At 34.1% G+C, this 19,023-nt stretch overlaps 3 protein-coding genes across 4 annotated transcripts; 2 read left to right on the forward strand and 1 right to left on the reverse strand.

Annotated features, from left to right (window-relative positions):
- LOC110814294 (zinc knuckle (CCHC-type) family protein) lies at nt 1-6,652 on the reverse strand. Its single transcript, XM_088209077.1, has 8 exons — nt 6,364-6,652; nt 6,240-6,289; nt 5,752-5,914; nt 4,519-4,607; nt 3,653-3,785; nt 3,091-3,183; nt 2,668-2,770; nt 1-495 (listed from the first exon to the last, which is right to left on the reverse strand). The coding sequence occupies exons 1-8, from the start codon at nt 6,529-6,531 to the stop codon at nt 137-139; spliced, it is 1,158 nt and encodes a 385-aa protein (XP_088065203.1). The 5' UTR covers nt 6,532-6,652; the 3' UTR covers nt 1-136.
- A 151-nt stretch (nt 6,653-6,803) lies between these two features.
- On the forward strand, nt 6,804-12,148 carry LOC110814306 (single-stranded DNA-binding protein WHY1, chloroplastic-like). Of its 2 annotated transcripts, XM_022041728.2 has the most exons (7): nt 6,805-7,146; nt 7,325-7,425; nt 7,545-7,637; nt 8,151-8,245; nt 9,261-9,334; nt 9,552-9,640; nt 11,800-12,148. In XM_022041728.2, the coding sequence occupies exons 1-7, from the start codon at nt 6,864-6,866 to the stop codon at nt 11,917-11,919; spliced, it is 855 nt and encodes a 284-aa protein (XP_021897420.1). In that variant the 5' UTR covers nt 6,805-6,863; the 3' UTR covers nt 11,920-12,148. The 2 variants fall into 2 exon arrangements, with proteins under 2 accessions (XP_088065204.1, XP_021897420.1); XM_088209078.1 differs by lacking the exon at nt 9,261-9,334 and having other exon boundaries at nt 6,804-7,146.
- Nucleotides 12,149-15,055: 2,907 nt separating this feature from the next.
- TBL36 (TRICHOME BIREFRINGENCE-LIKE 36) lies at nt 15,056-18,056 on the forward strand. The gene is made up of 5 exons (XM_022041683.2): nt 15,056-15,460; nt 16,272-16,443; nt 16,894-17,075; nt 17,324-17,482; nt 17,569-18,056. Exons 1-5 carry the CDS (start codon nt 15,120-15,122, stop codon nt 17,864-17,866), a joined length of 1,152 nt encoding a protein of 383 aa, XP_021897375.1. The 5' UTR covers nt 15,056-15,119; the 3' UTR covers nt 17,867-18,056.
- Nucleotides 18,057-19,023: the final 967 nt, after the last annotated feature.

The following is a 19,023-nucleotide window of genomic DNA, read 5'->3' on the forward strand; positions in this document are numbered from 1 at the left end:
TATCTAAAAAGTAAATATAAATAAAAGGGTGTAGTCACCATAGCTGAGAACAAATTTGCACACAAAACGCATTTGGTTCACAATACAGCGCAGTGGCCAGAAGGAAAATCATTTGGCTACCTTTCTCAACTAAAGACTACATATTCTTACCAGGACATGTTCTTACATTATGCCCTTTCTCTCCACACAATTTACAGGTACACAATTTTCTGGCAGTCTGCCTGTGTTCCTTGTCACCGGAATTATCCGATTTTAATCCACTTACTTGGGGGCATGTCCTACGATTATGGCCGGCAACCCGACATATTCTACACCGATGGTACCTTGTGACCCTTCTTTTAAGATTGTTCTGCCTTGACTTAGGGCAGGTCCTTCTGTTATGGCCCTTTTCACCACATGCTCTGCATCTGAACCGCCTGTCTGTATCCTTGAATTCTGGGCAGTAGTGTCTCCTGTGGCCCTCCCTTCCGCAATTTTGACAGTAAAATTTAACCCCTGAATCACAAAGAAAATTAACTGATATAAAGCTACCTACAAGCATAATAATATAGTCATCATGCTAAATTACATATTTGCTACTTCATCTTAACTTCCAATTGTAAATTTGTCTCAATCTATATTTTTAGATTTTAAGCAAATTTCAATAACTTAAGATTTCAATTTATTTTCAATCAAGTCCGACATATAGTGCAATTTTTACTCAACATATAAGTATACCCGTATATATGCATAAAATCGTTTGTGGCATTGTTACTCAACATGTAAGTATACACGTAAGTATACCCTTATATATGCATAAAACAGATTGTGGCATTCAAAATGTGGAATCTCCTTTTTTTTTTTATCTCTATAATAACCGACTTCATTTAAAGTGGTAAGAAACACTTTTGACAGATTTTAGTGAAATATATGGTATCTAATACTTATCTGGTAATTACTTGAATTTACATGGGAGTTAGACAACAAGAGGACCTGATTGAAAAGAAGTTAAAACATTTTTAAAATTTTGAAACTTTGATAAATAACCAAAACAAATCAGAGTTAAAAAATTGAGGTCCAAATATGCTTTTTAGCACAAATAAGACCAGTTCGTAAATGATCTTCACCAACATGATTACCATAAATGAAATGAATCGCAAGAGCACTTAAAAACAGGCAGTGGCATGCTGGGCTGATAATGAATTTTTAGAAGCAATCATTATCAATAACGTCAAACATGATAAGACATAAACAATCTTAATTGAAATAGAAAAAAAGAAAAGCACAAAGGCTTTGTTTCGTACACAAAAAATTTATAGTTTTAATTTCCTAAATTCATGTGTTCACACACGTGTTGACTCATGACATATATATTAATGTGTTTGTGAATTAATAAATATAAATAAAATAACTTATGAAAACATTAGTTTTTTTTTCAAATTCTACTCTCATATTCACAATCCATTTTTTGAAATAAAAAGTAACGTGTAAATTAATAAGGTACCAAAAAGAGGGGACAGTGACCCGTAAATAATTTATAAAGTAGTTAGTATGTCAATGATATCCCCAAAACCTTCATTCCTTACAATATCATGACCAAGTAAACTAAATTTAAAATAATTAATCCACCTATCTCTTAATTTATACAACCCTAACTCTTTCCCATCAAAGACCCTAGCATTTCTTTCTTTCCAAATAACCGAAAAACAGACAAAAGGAATCAAATTGGTAACATTACATTTGTTGATCAGCCCATCCCAAGCCCAGAGTCCCCCCCCCCCCCCCCTCCCCACATTCCCACAAATCACCCAACTAATCCCCAAGAGCTGATAAATAATGCTCCATAAGCTGTGAGCAACAGGACACTATAGCAGTAGGTGATTACAAGATTCCTCATCACACATGCAAAGAGAGCATCTATTTACGATAACCTGTCCCCTCGCCCTTAAGTTGTCGAAAATGAGTATTTTTTCCCTACACGCCTCCCATGCAAAAAAAGCCATTCTAGAGGGCAATTTAGTTTTCCAGATTTGCTTGATAGGGAGTTCCAGACTTCCTTCCTCCTCCCCCCAACCAAAAAGCTATAGTATAATTGAAGAGAAAACTTACTCCCTTTCTCAAGACTCCACAGAATCTTATCAGGTACCTCTTGTATGCATTGTTTCTCCAATATTATCAAAAGTTCTTCGTACTCCTTGATTTCCCAGTCATTTAAATGTCTATTGACTCTAATGGTCCAATCAACGCAGCCATTACAAAGCCTATATGCATCAGCCACCGCCAACCCTTTCGGATATGCAATTTAAAAAATTCTGGGAAACAAATTCTGTAATCTATCCTCACCAGCCCACCTATCTTGCCAAAATCTGATTTTGTCCCCTTTACCCAATTGCCATTTGATGCAGGAAAGAAAACTTGGCCACTGTTTCATAATATTCTTCCACAACCCACGCCCATGGGGCCTGTAGCCAGCCCCAGCCCCACCCGAATCCGGCCCACCCCTTCACAATCCATGTACTACCATACATGTTTTTATATACAAAACATCTAAACTTAGGAAATAAAAGCTAAAAAAAATCCATGTACTAAACAGAGCCCAACCTTATTGTCAGCATTAAACTTCTAATTGATAAGAGCTTCTTCTCCATTACGCAGAAAAAAAAAAAAGAGAGAGAGAATTAAACGGACCTTTCATGGCTATGCTCCGCTTGCGGCGGTTTTCTGGATCACTGAAGAAAGCTATTAAAGCTTCAGAGGCACGCTTCCTAGCCGCAGCAGTTCCTTTTGCTTTCTGGGTTATAAAGATGATAAATTAAGGCAGATTTCTTCAAAAGTTCAAGGTAATATATTCGAGTCAGAAAATAAAAATGGATGATAAATTTCAACAAATATTTTTCCAAAAGCTTTCAATCTTCAAGAGGCACATTAGTGTGTTTGGTATTCAGAAAATAAATTACTGAAAAATAGGTATATAGCCATCATTCCATTTGAAATAAGTTATATTGCAGAGATGGGAATAACATCTGCACAAGAAGATAACTGGTCTCTATTTCCGAATTGAAGCTACATTTCTTCAAGAAACAATAAATACTACCCACATTACATACAGACCTTAATTGCAGCCACTCGTTGTGCATGAAGAGTGGGGTTGCGATGGATAATCTTCATTCTTTTACTAAAAAGCCCTGTTTTGGCATTCAGACTCTGCAATCATCCAACTAAACATAAAAGATTAAATTTATGATCCAGCCAGTGACTTGCCAGTTCATGCAGATAATGAACAAGAAACAAATGCAAACATCGTGACATCACAAAATAATGAGTGCCAATTCATGATGGTGGCAGTTTACCCAGAAAGAAATATTTTACTTGCAAATATGATAATATTGCATCTACCAGCAACAGAGAAATAGTATAGTTAGTTTGATGGGATATAGCCATTCAATTCCCCTGATGGGTTAAGGATATTATATATGCCATTAGATAGTGGCTGGCTGACAAGTATTCTGGACTTCTGGTCGAGGTACTTCCAAAACTATCCCTAAAAGTAACAAATGGATAATGACTGCTCATCGCACATATTCATTTACTTTTCCAGTAATCATTAGGTATGCAACTGAAATATCATTTTGCATATAAATATATTCTAGGTATCTTCAAAGTTTTAACTAACTTTTAGTGATCGGCTAATCTTTTGTCCAACTTCAGGAGATGGTGATTGGTATACACGCTTTGTTTTTTTCTTCACATCCAGCTTTATTTCTAAATTGTCCACTTCATCATCCTCCTTCACCCTGAATGGAGAACTGAAGAAAACCAACAAAAAGTTAAATCACATAAAACAAATAACATAGCATCACATATAAAACTGAGACATTCAGCATAAACATGAAAATTAAGAATCATCAACACCAGTCCATAATTTAGATGAACGTCATTAGAAATTCCAGTATGTTAAAATTTTGTTTAAATTTAATGGAAGTGCTATTAAAAGGGATAACAGCAGATGCTAAATTAAAGGGAAAGGTCAACAGAAGATATGAGTGATCAATGAAAATAAGGATTGGCCAACAGTCTTATCTGAGACCTCTTGCTGCATGAATAGCAGCTTGAAGAATAACTATGGTAAGAAATTTTTTTTTTTTGGGAGATTGTGTAAGAAAATCTTGTTAAGAAAGTTGCATATATTGTCGTGCAGCTATCTTACACTTAATGCATCTAAGCAATCAAAAGAGACCCCACTATGTGAAATTATTCTTGGTGCACCTAAACAATCAGACTGAAGAGAATGGCCCTTAGACCATAATAACTTTTTTGTAAATAACCCTAAGACCACAATAACATTTCAGTTATGTTTGCACTTGCAAATGTAATGAATAAACTTTTGAATAAACATGATGTACATGATGCTATTTGAAGCATAACCATCTGAAGGAATCTAGATGATGATGAATATACTAAAATATATGGGTCAAAGAGAAGCATGAACTTAGTCAAGTAACAAGAGTGTAAGCCAAACCCAGAATATCGAATAATTACACTGAATGGGCCTTCTCCCATGGTTGTTCATCAATTGACTCTTCCCATATAACACAATCTCCCAAGCACTGGCGGCAAGACATTATACCCTGTCATGATTTGGAGGTATCAAAAGTTATGAAGCATTAAGTAAAAGATGCAATTTATCTGAATGATGTTTTTATATTATACACCTCACACCCTACCCCAAAGAGAATTCAGAAAACAAAAAGCACTCTAATATGCTTATCCATATGAAATCTGTTTGTGAATTGAAAAGATAAATATATTAATTGGACTGAAAGAGGAAGACTTTCTCAAGTTTTATTGTTCTGAAACACAAGAATCACCTAGGAAAGTACCCAAGCTTCTATAGAATATTTCGAATGCGGAGAATGAGGAAAATGAAAGCAAAGAAATTTTGAAACTTCTAATGTTCCCACTTGCAAAGTCCTTAGCTAAGTGGAGAGGAAGTGAAGAGATACCTTTTACCTCGCTCCTTTCTGCTCTAGATATTTGTTTCCCCATTTCCTCAAATTTGGAGGAAAAATGGAGGGAAATTACTTGAGTGGCTTTTTTTCCCTACTTATAAGCTCTTAGCTTATTATTATTTAAAAAATAACTAAGTGGATCTATTTTATGATTGTAAACTACTACTTTTTTTAGCCAAAATATTCCTATAAATCATTAAAATTGTGTTCACAACTTTCCTTTACTCTTTTTTCCCTTGCAATTCTTACCATCATACAGTGGGAAAAGTTCAACAAAAAAATATGCGAAGGGGATAATAATAACTTTTTGAACCCTTATTTCCACCCTTTTCCTTGTCCTCCAATTTCTTCCTTTCTTTTGTCAACATTCAAAGTGCAAAACAATTAATCTAACTTTAAAAAAAATGTAATCCATTCGGTAAATGAATAAATTTTTTTTCTTTTCAGTTTCTACATTGTCTTTATGAATAAACATAATGCTGAGAAAAAGGAAAATAAAAATATGGCAGAAGCTTAGAAAATAATAAAAAGTTGCCTTTAGTATTTTCTAGAAAACTACTCATATTTAATATCAAGTTCCATATACTCACACAATAAGATAATGTGTTTGTTGTAAAGATATATTTATAGAAAATAACACTAAAAATATTTTGAAGTATTAAATGTACCTACATTGACCTTGTATAGTTCAACAATATATGAGTCATCAGTACAAGAGAAAAATCTATTTGAGCAATATTATTGTAATTGCAGAAGGATGTACCTTTCCATTACATAGAGAACAGTCTAATCTCGATCTCTCTATTCCACACTCCGTACATGGAGTATAGCCTCTACCCCTGCAACTTGGGCAAGGAAGCTCTCTGATATATTGACCATTTGGACCAAACCAAGACCTTGGTTTGGGTGTCCCATGAGTAGTATTTCTGCACTTAACCAGATCAATTTGATTAGGGAGCTTACCTAGCCAGAAATACGTATCACCTTTGCAGAAGCAAGGCGAAAGCTAAATTGGCAAACATCAAAAAATGAATATTAAGGTAGGAAGTACAAAAAGTCTTCACATGCTGGCTTTGAGGGTTAGAAACAAACAAAAATTTCCTTTTAGTGGTCCAAACAGGTTCTGCTTTTCTTAATCAATCGCTTAATTCGGAAGGTTTAAGTATAACCTTCAGCAATCCATGAACACCTTTTAAACTAGGTAAAGTATATTGGAAAGCATGAACTTCAAAAAGAAAAAAACTCTAATACCTCAGCTTTAAATCTATCCCAAACAACTCCTCTGAAGGATCATAACCCAGCTGCAATCACCAGACAACGTTTAAGAGAACAAGAAATACATAAACAAGAAGACGATGAAAATAATTTGCATTACCTGGCTTTGTTTAGGCAATGAAACCGAGTCTTCATTCTTCGAAGAGGAAATTTTCCGAGGAACAAAGCTCATCTTTCTCTTCGAATGCAGAAAAAGCAAGAAAACCCTAGTATTTCTGTGCCTCCATTCAGGCACCAATACTCGACAACCACAACAAATTGAATACATTTCCTTTCACATTCAAGAAATTCATTCAGCAATCAATATTCTGAGAAACAGAAAGGTTTCTAATTACGAATCTGAACCTCTCTTCCTCCGTTTTTTTCGCGTGTGGCTGCTAATTGGACAAGCGGACATTACCTGCTCTTGTTGGCGGTTTTTTTTTATGACAGCCATACACGTGTCAAACATGTATCCATGTGGCATTAATCTGTTCTTTGTTACTGTGAACCCTGATCCAGGCAAGTATTTTTAGCGACAGTGCAAATGCAAAAGCAATTCCCTTAGTTATAGTTTCTCGCTGGCGAAAATTGAAAAAGCACGGAAGAGGGAACGGAGAAATGCATACAATGTTGCAGCAACAACTACAGTTCTTATCTTCTCCACCGGTAGCGGTCAAATTCAAAGCCCTAAACCCTAAATTCTGCCACACCAGCTCTTTTTCCTACACTAACTCCATTGACACAAGCCATGGTTTTAGTTCAAATATCTCTACCATCTCTTTCAAAGAGAACGTCACGAAGAAGCTGTTAGTGAAATGCCGCCACTCAGATTACTTTGAGCAAAAAAAATTCAGCGATTCTTCTTCTTTTTCTTCGCAGTCTCCAGCTGGGGCAACAACCGGTAAGTGTTGCCTTTTTCTCTCACTTGTTTGGTTGCCGAGAAAATTAGTTGCTCGAAAGGAGAAATTTGGGAATTAATGGAACATGTAGCTCACTTTATTTTGTCATCTTTTTGTTGGGAAGGAGTTACCGGATTGCGTGTGTGATTAATGAAGTTATCTATTTGCCTTCTTTTGTAGCTGGAGGATTACCACCTAGGTTTTTCGTTGGCCACTCGATATACAAGGGAAAGGCTGCTCTTACGGTGGAGCCTAGAGCTCCGGAGTTTGTGGCTTTAGATGTATGTTTTATTTCAGCTTGCTTTGTTGATTGTAAGAACACAGTACCCAGTGGATATCAAATTGCTTCGTCTCTTTCTTTGATGGTCTTATGTGTAAATGATGATTACTATGGCTGCAGTCAGGGGCATTCAAATTATCCAAGGAAGGTTTTGTTCTGCTACAGTTTGCCCCTGCAGCAGGAGTTCGACAGTATGACTGGAGCCGGAAGCAGGTGATCCATACCTCTTTGATCTTTAGAGGATATTGCATGCCTCAAATTCTAAATGTTAATGGAATTAAATAAATTTTTTGAAGATTTAGGCCACAATGGATTTTTCAATGTGAGAAAAAGTTTCCTTTTTTTCTCATGGAGATTGTACTGGCTGCTTATGCACAAAAATTTACTTGCAAAATATACTCTCTGCCTTTCTTTTTTCACATTCCATTATCCTAATCTTTCAAGAGTCATGAATACTTAACAAACTTTCAAGCCTGTAAATTTTGACAAATTTCATCCTAAACCTTAAAAAAGTAACTCAACTCGCTCTAGTTGACGAGTGGTAAAATGGTGAATGTGAATACATATTGGCACAGTTGTAAATTTTTTCATAATGTGATTCTCCATGGTTATTGATATGAATAAGATTTCACGCCTTTAGAGATATTGAATAAATCAGTGTTTGGTTGACAAGATATGCACTTTATTTTTACTTATGTATTTGTCTTTGATGATGAATTTATCCAGGTGTTCTCATTGTCAGTGACAGAAATCGGAACTCTTGTCAGCCTGGGCACAAGAGAATCGTGTGAATTTTTTCATGACCCTTTCAAAGGAAAAAGGTAGTTCTTTCTGCGTTACTTGAACTTGGATGTGTTGTGATGACAATATTTCGAAATGGTAATGAACTCTTTATATTAATTTCCTTCTTTCTGATCACATCTTTTTATGATGATGTAAAAAAGAGGATTCTGATCTGTAAAGCATGTCGTAGGTAGTTGTCCAGTTTTGTATCTTTCTATTCCATCTTCTAAAGTCGAATGTCTAAGTTATCGGATATCTTCATTCAAGATTTAGGACATGATTTAAATGTCTGTCAAGTAAAATTTCTTGGAGTGCCATCTATATATTTTCGTTTTCATCAAGGATTCAGGAATTAAATAAAGGCAGTTCTTTGGGAAAAAACAAAAAAAAAAACAAAAAAACTAATGCTAACTTAATGAACATAATTCATTGATGTGGTCTGCTCTAAAAGGAAATCTCTCAAAAAATTCATTGATGTGATCTAATTTGCATTTACTGCTTAAGGTTCATAAACACTTTCACACTTTTTTTTTTTTTTTAAAAAAAAAAAAAAAGACCTTGAAGAAGGAAGGTTCAATATTTGGAAGATAAACAAGAGAGTTTTTCACTAGCTAGTAGTTAATATTAACAATAACTTGCATTTATTATGTAAGTTTACCTATTGATTACATGATAACTTCAGGTTTGAGGGTATATTTTCAACATCAAATTTTGGTTCTGGTAGTTTGTATTTGTTTTGGATGATAAATTTTATTAACACTTTAATCTGTTCACACTTTGTCATGTAATAAAAACTTGATTTTTTCTTTTTAATAAGATTTCAAAATCCATTTAACACTTTGTCATGTAATAAAAGCTTGATCTTTTTCTTTTTAATAAGATTTCAAAATCCATTTATTAAATTTAAAATTGCAGGCCCTATTGATTGGGTTAAAGTAATCTCTATCAAGTTATAGCTATGTTACACAATCAAAACAAAAAATGTCAAATCTTGTGCACTGTAAATATTCTTTATACATTTATGAGGGCTAATAAAATGATTGCATTTTGTAGTGAGGAAGGTAAGGTCAGGAAGGTGTTGAAAGTAGAGCCACTCCCAGATGGCTCTGGCCACTTCTTTAATCTCAGTACTCCTCCTTACCCTTGAACTTGTGAATGAGAAAAACAGTGCTTTTTTTATTTTTTTCCCTTAATTCATAGTTGTCTATGTTAATTTTTGAGTGTGGAAATACGTTGTTCTTAGACCTTTGCTAAGTCTGAAATTTTTTAATGTCAAGATACTTACATGCCAAATTACTTCCTAACTTTTTTGTCAATGTCTTTTTTTGGTGTTGTTCATTCAAGGTGTTCAAAACAAGCTTTTAAACATGGACGAGAATATTTATATTCCAATTACCAGAGCAGAGTACACTGTCCTCGTCTCAGCTTTCAATGTAAGATCTCTCTCTCTCTCTCTCTCTCTCTCTCTCATACATAAACACACTCTCTCTCAATATGTTGCTACTTAAGATCTGTGGTGTTAGATGCCTCTGAAAGAATATGAAAGAGATATCAGTTACTGTTTGCACTCTTAATAGCCTATGAAATTGCCATGGCTTAGCTAGGAGAGAAAAAAAAAGCGGTTACTTACCTTACAAGCATAGAGAGTATTTTGGGTCTTGTAAGACATAGTTCTTTTAGAGCTGCAATCTGAAAGATTTCAGTATGCCATTTTTATCTTCATGCTGGTGTGGAGATTGCTTGTGTCACAGTCCCATGTTCGGGAACGAGTCAAGGGGCCTTCCTCAGTAATCCCTAAGCAAGCTAGAAGTATTGCCTATAATGAGAATCATTTAAGAGAATCGTGAATCTTGGAGTAAAGCTCTTAATTTTTGGGTTGAATCATTTATCAATGGTATATTTAGAAAGCTATGAGAATTAGACCCCTGTTAGACAACCAAGATTTTCATACCCGGTTTATTATCCTAAATAAATAATAATTAAAAATGTTCCTAAATAAGACTGTTAGAAAAAATACAGTTGAATTTTATTTCAATAAATAAATAAATATAGTTGAACCTGCTGCAATCCTCTTTCTTTCCTTAACCATCACTTTTTCCTTTCTCATGGGTCCCATGTTAATAAACTATCTGAAGAAAATTAAGAGAAAAATATTCTTCTTCTTCTTCTATTTTTTTATGAATGATTTACACATATATATACAAGTCTACTACTCCTAACAATCTAACAAATTCTGGATAAAACCTAACAAAATTCTGTTTTCAATGAGAAATTTGTTGGAACAAATTTGTTGGTGATTCTCTCCATTTACAGCACATAACAGTTGTAAATAACCATTTTTAATCCTAATTTATTTTTCTAATTATTTTATTTTCTACACTATCTCTATAATCCTCCTTGGCTTGTTAGCGGCAGTGTCCATGACATTTTTCCCCTCCCCGACATGGTGCTTGTCCTCAAGTGCCAACTGTGGATGCTGCTGCAGTATGTCATCTTTTTCCCTTGAAGCATCTGTTGCGGAGAGGCTCTCCCTATGAATCAGTAACTTACGATCTCTTACAACTGTCTGCTGCTCCAATATGGCCTTTGATGCGGGCTGTATTTATCCATTAGTTGCTGGGAGGAGGATGGCTGAACCAACTCATTTTCAATTTTTTTAAAGTAAGATGCACGGAACCCTGAGTGGATGCATCCTCCTTTTGGTAGAGCCAACCAGTAAGCCATAGTTCCAATTCATTAAGTGATCTCATAGGAGCCACAGAGGCGGCGCGCTGTTTTCAGGTAGTGTTGGCAGCCCAAGGATACTTGCTGGCAAAGGTGATGTAGAGAACCTTGTCTCCTACCTGAAACTAGACCTCATGGTGGTGGGCATCATGAAAGTTTTTCATTGTGGCTTGTGATTGGCAAAGTCGATCACAAAGATTTCTTAAATCTTTGTCTCAAGGCTTCAATTCCGAAGATTTCTTGACCAAAGAATCATCGATGAAGCAGTGCGTGCTTCCCAGATCTACCAAGATTAATAAAAAGACAGCCTTGCAACTATAGGGTGCAGCTTATTATCAAGATCTTCAATTCTTGTTGAGGACCCCTTAATGACATGATTGAGATCTTCAATTCTTCAATTCTATCATCTAGTTTAGATGAATCATCTTGCTCCCTATCATCCTCAAACTCAAGCTAGAACTGAATGCTAGACTTGAGACTAACATGGCAACATTAATATTCTTAATTTTTATTTTATAAATTTTTGTGCATTATTGAAAGAAATGTTATTAAAACAATAGAATCCTTTAAGGTAAATTCCTTTAGAGATTACCTTTAGAGATAAACAAACAGTTACGCATTTGCCATGTGAGAAGAATGTTTGTCATGTTAATTTTGCCATGTGAGCCTCAAGTCTGCAATTCTGTCCATACATGTACAAATTTCTGTGTGAATAAGGTTATAGAAAGAGTTAAAGATAAATTGTGTAACACGGCATATTTGTAGCAATAACTAGTAATAAAGCCTCAGTAAGTCACTTGTCTTCATAGGGTATATGTATTATAATCCTTATATTATATTCTAATTAACCCTGATTTAATATATGCAGTTCCTCTTGCCATACCTTATAGGTTGGCATGCATTTGCTAATTCCATAAAACCAGAGGAATTAAGTCGAGCAAATAACGGCAATTCTCGATATGGAGGAGACTATGAATGGAACAGGTAGGAGCAGTGCCAAGTCTTCTGAATCTGTGTTAGGGATGTACCTTATCTAGTTGACTGTTTGTATTGTAATTGCCCTTTATTTAAAAAAATGAAAGAAAGAAACTCCAAATAGTTTCAGCATTTACATTTTGTTGCAAGGATTAGAAAATTGAATAGTCTGCATTGCTCCATGCCTCATCTTTATTTCCAATGGTGCTATTTTAATGGATAGACAACCAGGCTTTTCTTTACTTTTCTTTTTTTCCTAAAAACATTGCCCTTGCTATAGGTCACCAAGGTTTTTTTTTTTGTTTTTTTCTTGTTTTCCTTTCTTGTCCACTGCCCTGTTTTACATAGTAAACTAAAGATTTTTTCTCTGATATTTGAAGCACACCACTTTCTGTAATATTCATGAGATGAACAAATTAGGGAGGGAATTCATTTGGCAAGTTAAAATGTATGAAGTCTCTATCTCAATTTAGTTAAATATGTGATTGACAATTGTTGTATATGAATTAAAGTTACTGATTTCAGTTTTGAATTTGTAATTTGAGTTTGAAAAGTTGGATTAATAGCGACTTCTCTTGTATTCTTTTTATTTCAGCTAAGTGCCTTGTCTACATTCATTAGGTACATTATTAGGGATTACCTTATAAGAGTTAATGGCTTATTGCTAACGAACTCAGACTTCGGTTTTTTTTTTTTTTTTTAATTAGCAATCCTGATTTTGTTTATTTATTTTTCTATATTTTCGAATTTGATACAAATCGAAGAGTGTTTTTGTAGAACTTCATAGTTTTTTCGTGGTTTTGTCGACTGAATTTGATATATTATAATCCAATGAATTATTCTGTTGATAAATGTTTATAAATTAGGTATTCAATTTTTGTGGTTGAGGTTGGAAATGTTTTTGCTTGAATCAGAGAGATTTTACATAAACAATTTTCATTTTATTTCAAGGAAATGAAATTTAATTTCAAAGTAAACTTATTTGGCATCCTAATTCACATTTAATAGCAATCTTTTAATTTTTATTTCATATTTCTTGTGAGGCTCGTGTGTTTATTTTATTGATTTTTCAAAAAATTTGAAATCAGTTTTTAAGTCTTAGTCCAAAGAAGTATTAAAAAGTTTCCTTGAAGAAGAAAAGGGTACTACCCAATTGGAAACACGAATTAGTGTTATAAACATAAAGTCATAATTATAAAGTTTCCTTGATTACATAACCCTAATTCCATAGAATTAGGTAACTAATGGGAAGACCTCCTGGTCAATAAAACAGAGAAATTGTAATAATAATGTTTGTTGGCTCTCCAATAAATGCATGCTTGCTTTCAACTCACTGTCTCATAATCATCATCATCATCATCTTCTTCTTCTTCTTCTTCTTCTTCACGTTCAACAACAAGAAGAAAGAATTACTTTCTTTTTTTTTTTAAAGAACTTAGGAGATGAAAAGAAAGCAAAACAATGATAGATATGGTGTGCCCTACATACATACGGCCGATAATCACGGCCACCAATATCCCCTCTTTCTTTCTTTCTTTCTATCTATCTAGTTTCTTGGACAGAAAAAGTAATTAAAAAAAAAAATAGAAAAATGATGATTAACAATTACTTTTGAATGTAGAAATAGAAAAGAGCCTTTTTAAAAGAAGAAAAAGAAATGTGCTATTAGTGAAGTTAGATTTATGAAATAATTGTACAACTTTTTATGGATGGTAGAATTTTTCATTCAATTTTAAGTATTATTCATTGATTAACAAGTGTTGATTTATAAAAAAAAGTTTTACATTTTTTTAGTAAATATGTTAATTTTGAATTCAACCATTTATGTGAATTTGTCGTCATAATTTTAACACAAACATAAATATAACATGTCTGTAGTGATAGAATATTTTTTAAAAAAATCGAACATTGATTCAACAAGTAAGATCAGGGTAACCAATAAGAATCACGAACTAAAAAAATATGAGATTGTAAGACGACATACTCTCTAATTAGGTGTGTTATAACTTTTTTATAAGAGTATAAAGTCACCACATTATGATCTCGAGAAATCTAAGAAATAGAAATCAAATATAAAAATTGTGTAAGAAAGTAAAAATAATCATAAAGCACACCAATATCAAAGGAGTATGAAGAAGTGGGTAAGGTCAATGCTTTAATAACTATCTCTTAATTTTCTTCAATGGTCACGGTGTGAAAAACTCATATTTGTAACCAATTATAATCTAAATCAATAGACAATGGGATTAGTGACCTGCATATCCCTGCAAAAATTGTAATGTCCATATGATCACAACCAATAACTCTTAACCCTAACAAACTATCTTTTATAATAGATGCATCATAATTTATTTTAACTATTTTTTATTGAGGTGAAAACTATAATTAAACATGTCAATTAATACAAGTCAATTAGAAATCATTGGCAATGAGACAGTTTTGGATATATTAATAAGTAATAATATTACCAAAAAAATTAGAACTGTTATCGACGTTCAATTTCGACGAACATGATTTTTACTATCAATGTTAGTGTGTATTAATGATTACTGACTAAATTAAAATATTTTTTAAAATTAGAAGAACCAAAATTATAAAAAATAATAAAAATAAATCTGAACACGTATTCAACCAAAATACAACACATGTTCAACTTGAATCCACGTGTTACTTCTATTAACAATATTAATGTGTATTAATTATTAGAGATTGAATTAAAACATTTTTAAAGGTACAAAAATAATAAAAATATATTAATATGAATAGTTTATAATAATACATAAACTTATTTAATAGTTTGGCCTTTTTTAAAATATTTAAATATGTTCTAATTATTTTATTTTATTTTTTTGTTAAAAATAAAAAATAAATTTATATTTTGAAATAATTAAAAAATGTTAAAGATTACATTATAATAAAAATATTAAATATTAAATTATTGTAAGCGTAATATTTTAAGAAATAATTTAATAATATATTTAAAAATTTATATTTTATTAGTTAACTACCATCTTCAGGAGCACCAATTACAAACAACTACTGTCTGAAACATTGTAAGCATGTGTGGGCTCCATCACCTGCCGTAATTCATGCCTTAATGAAACCAACTTTAACTATCACCCTTCTTAATTATTTCCCATTACTATATTTATTATACTAACTGGTTTCTCTACTGATACTCTCGTGCCACAGAATCTTCCATTCTGCTCTCTAATGGCTGAATGGATTAAGCCTCATTCTGTCTTCCTCTTGTCCCTTTTGGTTATTTCTCTGTGTGTCTTACATGGCAAGTCATCGCAGTTTGGCTCAGAGGAGTTTGAGTCCTGGCTGGATGATAACGACGAAGACGACGATGTAAACATGGCTCAGACGAGGCGTGAGCCGCGTAAGGATTGTGATTTTGCTGCTGGAAAATGGGTGTATGATGAGTCTTATCCGCTCTATGATTCCGACTGCCCTTATCTCAGCTCTGCAGTATCTTGCCGCCGAAATGGCCGGCCGGATTCTGAGTATGAAAAGTGGAAGTGGAAGCCAAATGCCTGTTCTATTCCCAGGTATATTGCCCAATAATTTTTTCATGTTATTGTTACTGACATCATAAAAGCTTTATCCGTGATTTATACCCTTTAATTTTGTGTGTGTGTGTGTGTGTCTGTGGAAATGGATCTTGTATTGACAAAAAGGACAGAGAAATAGAAAAATGTGGAAAACATTTTGGAAGTTCATTCGAATTTTCATCATTTTGAAAAAAGTTTTCATATGTTGAGTTGATTTTTTTCAAAGTTTTAGTTACCACTAACATACCATTTAAGCACAAGTCTACTCTAATGGAAGCGTGGATCAAAGTTGAACCCGCTCATTGGGCTGAAATTTTAAGTAAAGACAGAGAGTACCAGGAGTCAGCTTTTGTGCTTTTCGTTCTGATACTGTTTTAAAAAATAGCCAGTCTATTTTATGCTGAGAAGGGTAATTTATTATTCATGCAAAAACTAAATTTGAAATTTCCAAATGAATTCTGCAAAAATAAAATAACATAGCCCCAAATGAGATTGGGTGTAAAATGGGTATAGGATAGCATAAGGTTATGATAACCTTTTTTGTTTTTGAATTTATTTGCTCTAGTAGATTGCAAGTTATTGTCCTAACTGTGTAAATATCTTGTGCTCGTGTAGATTGATTTCTTTGTTCTTTCTCTGTTCTTGTGCGTGAACAAATTTAAATTCGCATTCTTTGACCATTTAACTATTAGAATTATACATGCAAATACCATATGTTTTCCTATAATTGAATGATGAAATTAAGAATAACCAAACATGTTATAAATGCAGTAGCTGTGAACATGTTTTTTCCATTTGGGTGAACCAGGTTTGATGCACTGAAGTTTCTTGGCAAAATGAGAAGGAAAAGAATAATGCTAGTAGGTGATTCCATAATGAGGAACCAGTGGGAGTCTCTTGTCTGCTTAGTGCAAGGAGTTGTACCAACTGGCAGAAAGAAGGTCACCTACAATGGTCTTTCAATGTCTTTCCATGCCTTGGTAAGATGCTTGAATCTGATTTTAAGCTAGCGATACAAACATGCACATATTGTTCGCTTTGGAAATAATGGATATAATAGCTTCCAACATGATTAAATTGTGTAAAGGGTTCTACAACCTTTCCTAATTAATTAGACATAGTTTCAACTATCATTGAGATCCTGTCAAGTGCTCCACCTTTATTATTTGGAGCACTTACGCTTCAGTGGGGTTGTGACGATGAGCTTGCTCAAATAAGCAACAAGTATGGCTTGAATCATTAGAGGGATACTCTAATGATAATTTACCCCGAGAATGAACACACTCATACTCCTAACTCTCCTTTTCTTTCAGTAAGAAAAGAAGTTGAGGTTTCAATTTGGTTATGTTTTGTTCAAGGTGATTGATTGTGGTGTTCTTGATGGCAAACATTTTCACTTGTAGTGACATAATCAAGCTTGGTATGCACAGGATTTTGAAACATCAATTGAGTTTTGTTGGGCTCCATTGCTGGTGGAGCTCAAGAAAGGACCTGGAAACAAGAGAATCTTGCACTTGGATTTGATAGAAGAGAATGCAAGATACTGGAGAGGAGTTGATGTTCTTGTGTTTGATTCAGCTCACTGGTGGACTCACTCCGAAAAATGGAGTTCGTAAGAAACTTTTCTCGCATTTATAAATAATTTCTCTTACATCAGTCTGAAATGCTATTCAAAAATAAAGAAATAAATTTGATTGATATAAGAGCCAAATGTAGCACTTGTAAGACTCTGGATTTGTTATATATTGCTCTCTGATTGCTTATTGCTCAATGTTTATATCAGATTCCTGCTTAACCAATTCTGTATATAACTTGGCATTTTATGACCATAGTTGAACCTTCAATTCTGCATAATTTTAGGTGGGACTATTACATGGAGGGGAGTTCTCTCTTCAAAAATATGAATCCAATGGTTGCTTATCAGAAAGGACTCGCTACATGGGCCAAATGGATAGATCTAAACCTCAATCCTCGCCAAACACGAGTCATTTTCAGGAGCATGTCCCCCGGGCACAATAGGTATATCACAAAATTCCTCTGGGAATCATATAGTTCATCAAATGGTTATGGTTCAGTTTTTTATATTCTGATTAATCCCTTTGCAGAGAAAATGGTTGGAAATGTTATAATCAGAGGAAGCCTTTGCCATATTTCAGTCACCAACATGTTCCTGGACAACTACTAGTGCTAAAAGAGGCGTTGAGAAAAATGAGTTTTCCAGTACATTTGCAGGATATTACAACTATTTCGGCTTTCCGCAGAGATGGTCATCCTTCTGTGTATAGAAGGGCAATGGACCAGGAAGAGAGACAGCACCCAAGAGATTTTTCCTCTGATTGTAGCCACTGGTGCCTTCCTGGGGTCCCTGATATCTGGAATGAGATGTTGAGTGCTCTGCTCTAAGATGAAGCATAAATAATAAATTAGCTAGGGTTTGCTTTTGGCACTCTGTATTAGCCAGTAATATGCTTTGTGCTTTTGTTGTTTATTGAAATGCTAAATTGTTTACGAGGAGATAGTGTCATGGAATATGGTGTGTTTGGCACGTGACTCTTAACTCCTAAATATTAACTTCACTTTCAAGATTTCTTTATTGGTTTCTACCTCTTTGTTACTGTATTAGCCCAAGAAAAGGAAATTGAAGAAGGAATTTGGCGAATTAGAACTTTTTTAAGGCGAGTCATGCTAAAGAAAGAATCCAATGCAGCTAATCTTTGAACAAAAAGGAAAAAGACAAGGAGAAGATGAAAAGGAAAATGGAAAGAAAAAAGATGAGGTAAGGTGAGTCTTTTTTAACTTTACCATTTACTTTCTTTTTCTGGATACAAAGAGGACATTCAGTCCATCAAGCTAATCCAAGCATCACCGGACTTAATCAGATATAAGTATTTCTCAATCTATGCAGGGGGATGGGAGAGGATAGAAGACCCAATCCCAACATCATAGGCTCTAGAGGCTAAAGCATCATCAAAAGAATAAACCGTAGGAGGCAATGGACCTCATGTTCCATGGGAATCAGCTCGGACCCACTGGCTAAGTTAGCTAAGAGATGATGGGTATGCAACAAATCAACCTCCATAATGACTTTAAGAAAGGTGTGCACTGCTGCGAGTTGGAGGCCCTTGACAATGCTCAAAATCTTCGCATTGTTAGATTGAATGTCAATAAAATTGGTCATAAAGCTCAAAATCCAGTCTCCTAGGTGGTCTCATATTAAACCACCATTAGTGGTTCTCAAGGGGGCTCCTCTCCCGAAACGATTAGTATTAAGCTTGAGCCAGCTTCCTGGAGGAGCTCTCTAACCAACTAAAGGGTATGATACCCAGATCCCACGGACGACGAAGGGATGGTGGATATGGGCGTCCTAGAACTCTAGAATTCATCGGATAATGTTAGAGGCATATGGTTGCGTATCACCCCCAGCATTACCATGGATAACAGTCTATTAGGTTTAAATCACTTGCTAATAATAGTTTGAATTTGGAATTTTGAGTTAAGAAGTTGTCAACTCTGCATCATGCACAATTGATGCTTTTATTTTGCACCATCAAACTTCATTG

Source organism: Carica papaya, chromosome 8, assembly GCF_054855325.1.
Source record: "Carica papaya isolate Zhongbai chromosome 8, ASM5485532v1, whole genome shotgun sequence".
Taxonomy (NCBI): Eukaryota; Viridiplantae; Streptophyta; class Magnoliopsida; order Brassicales; family Caricaceae; genus Carica; species Carica papaya.

What these genes read in the sequence shown, in the direction of transcription:
- LOC110814306 (XM_022041728.2), top strand. Translation starts at nt 6,864, where the DNA reads ATGCATACAATGTTGCAGCAACAACTACAGTTCTTATCTTCTCCACCG. An exon ending in ATGACTGGAGCCGGAAGCAG is followed by an intron (nt 7,638 to 8,150) that starts GTGATCCATACC and finishes GAATTTATCCAG; the next exon opens with GTGTTCTCATTGTCAGTGAC. An exon ending in GACCCTTTCAAAGGAAAAAG is followed by an intron (nt 8,246 to 9,260) that starts GTAGTTCTTTCT and finishes TGCATTTTGTAG; the next exon opens with TGAGGAAGGTAAGGTCAGGA.
- TBL36 (XM_022041683.2), top strand. Translation starts at nt 15,120, where the DNA reads ATGGCTGAATGGATTAAGCCTCATTCTGTCTTCCTCTTGTCCCTTTTG. An exon ending in CACTCCGAAAAATGGAGTTC is followed by an intron (nt 17,076 to 17,323) that starts GTAAGAAACTTT and finishes GCATAATTTTAG; the next exon opens with GTGGGACTATTACATGGAGG. An exon ending in ATGTCCCCCGGGCACAATAG is followed by an intron (nt 17,483 to 17,568) that starts GTATATCACAAA and finishes ATCCCTTTGCAG; the next exon opens with AGAAAATGGTTGGAAATGTT.
- LOC110814294 (XM_088209077.1), bottom strand. Translation starts at nt 6,531, where the DNA reads ATGTATTCAATTTGTTGTGGTTGTCGAGTATTGGTGCCTGAATGGAGG. An exon ending in GTTCTCTATGTAATGGAAAG is followed by an intron (nt 4,608 to 5,751) that starts GTACATCCTTCT and finishes AAATCATGACAG; the next exon opens with GGTATAATGTCTTGCCGCCA. An exon ending in AGATTAGCCGATCACTAAAA is followed by an intron (nt 3,184 to 3,652) that starts GTTAGTTAAAAC and finishes GGATGATTGCAG; the next exon opens with AGTCTGAATGCCAAAACAGG.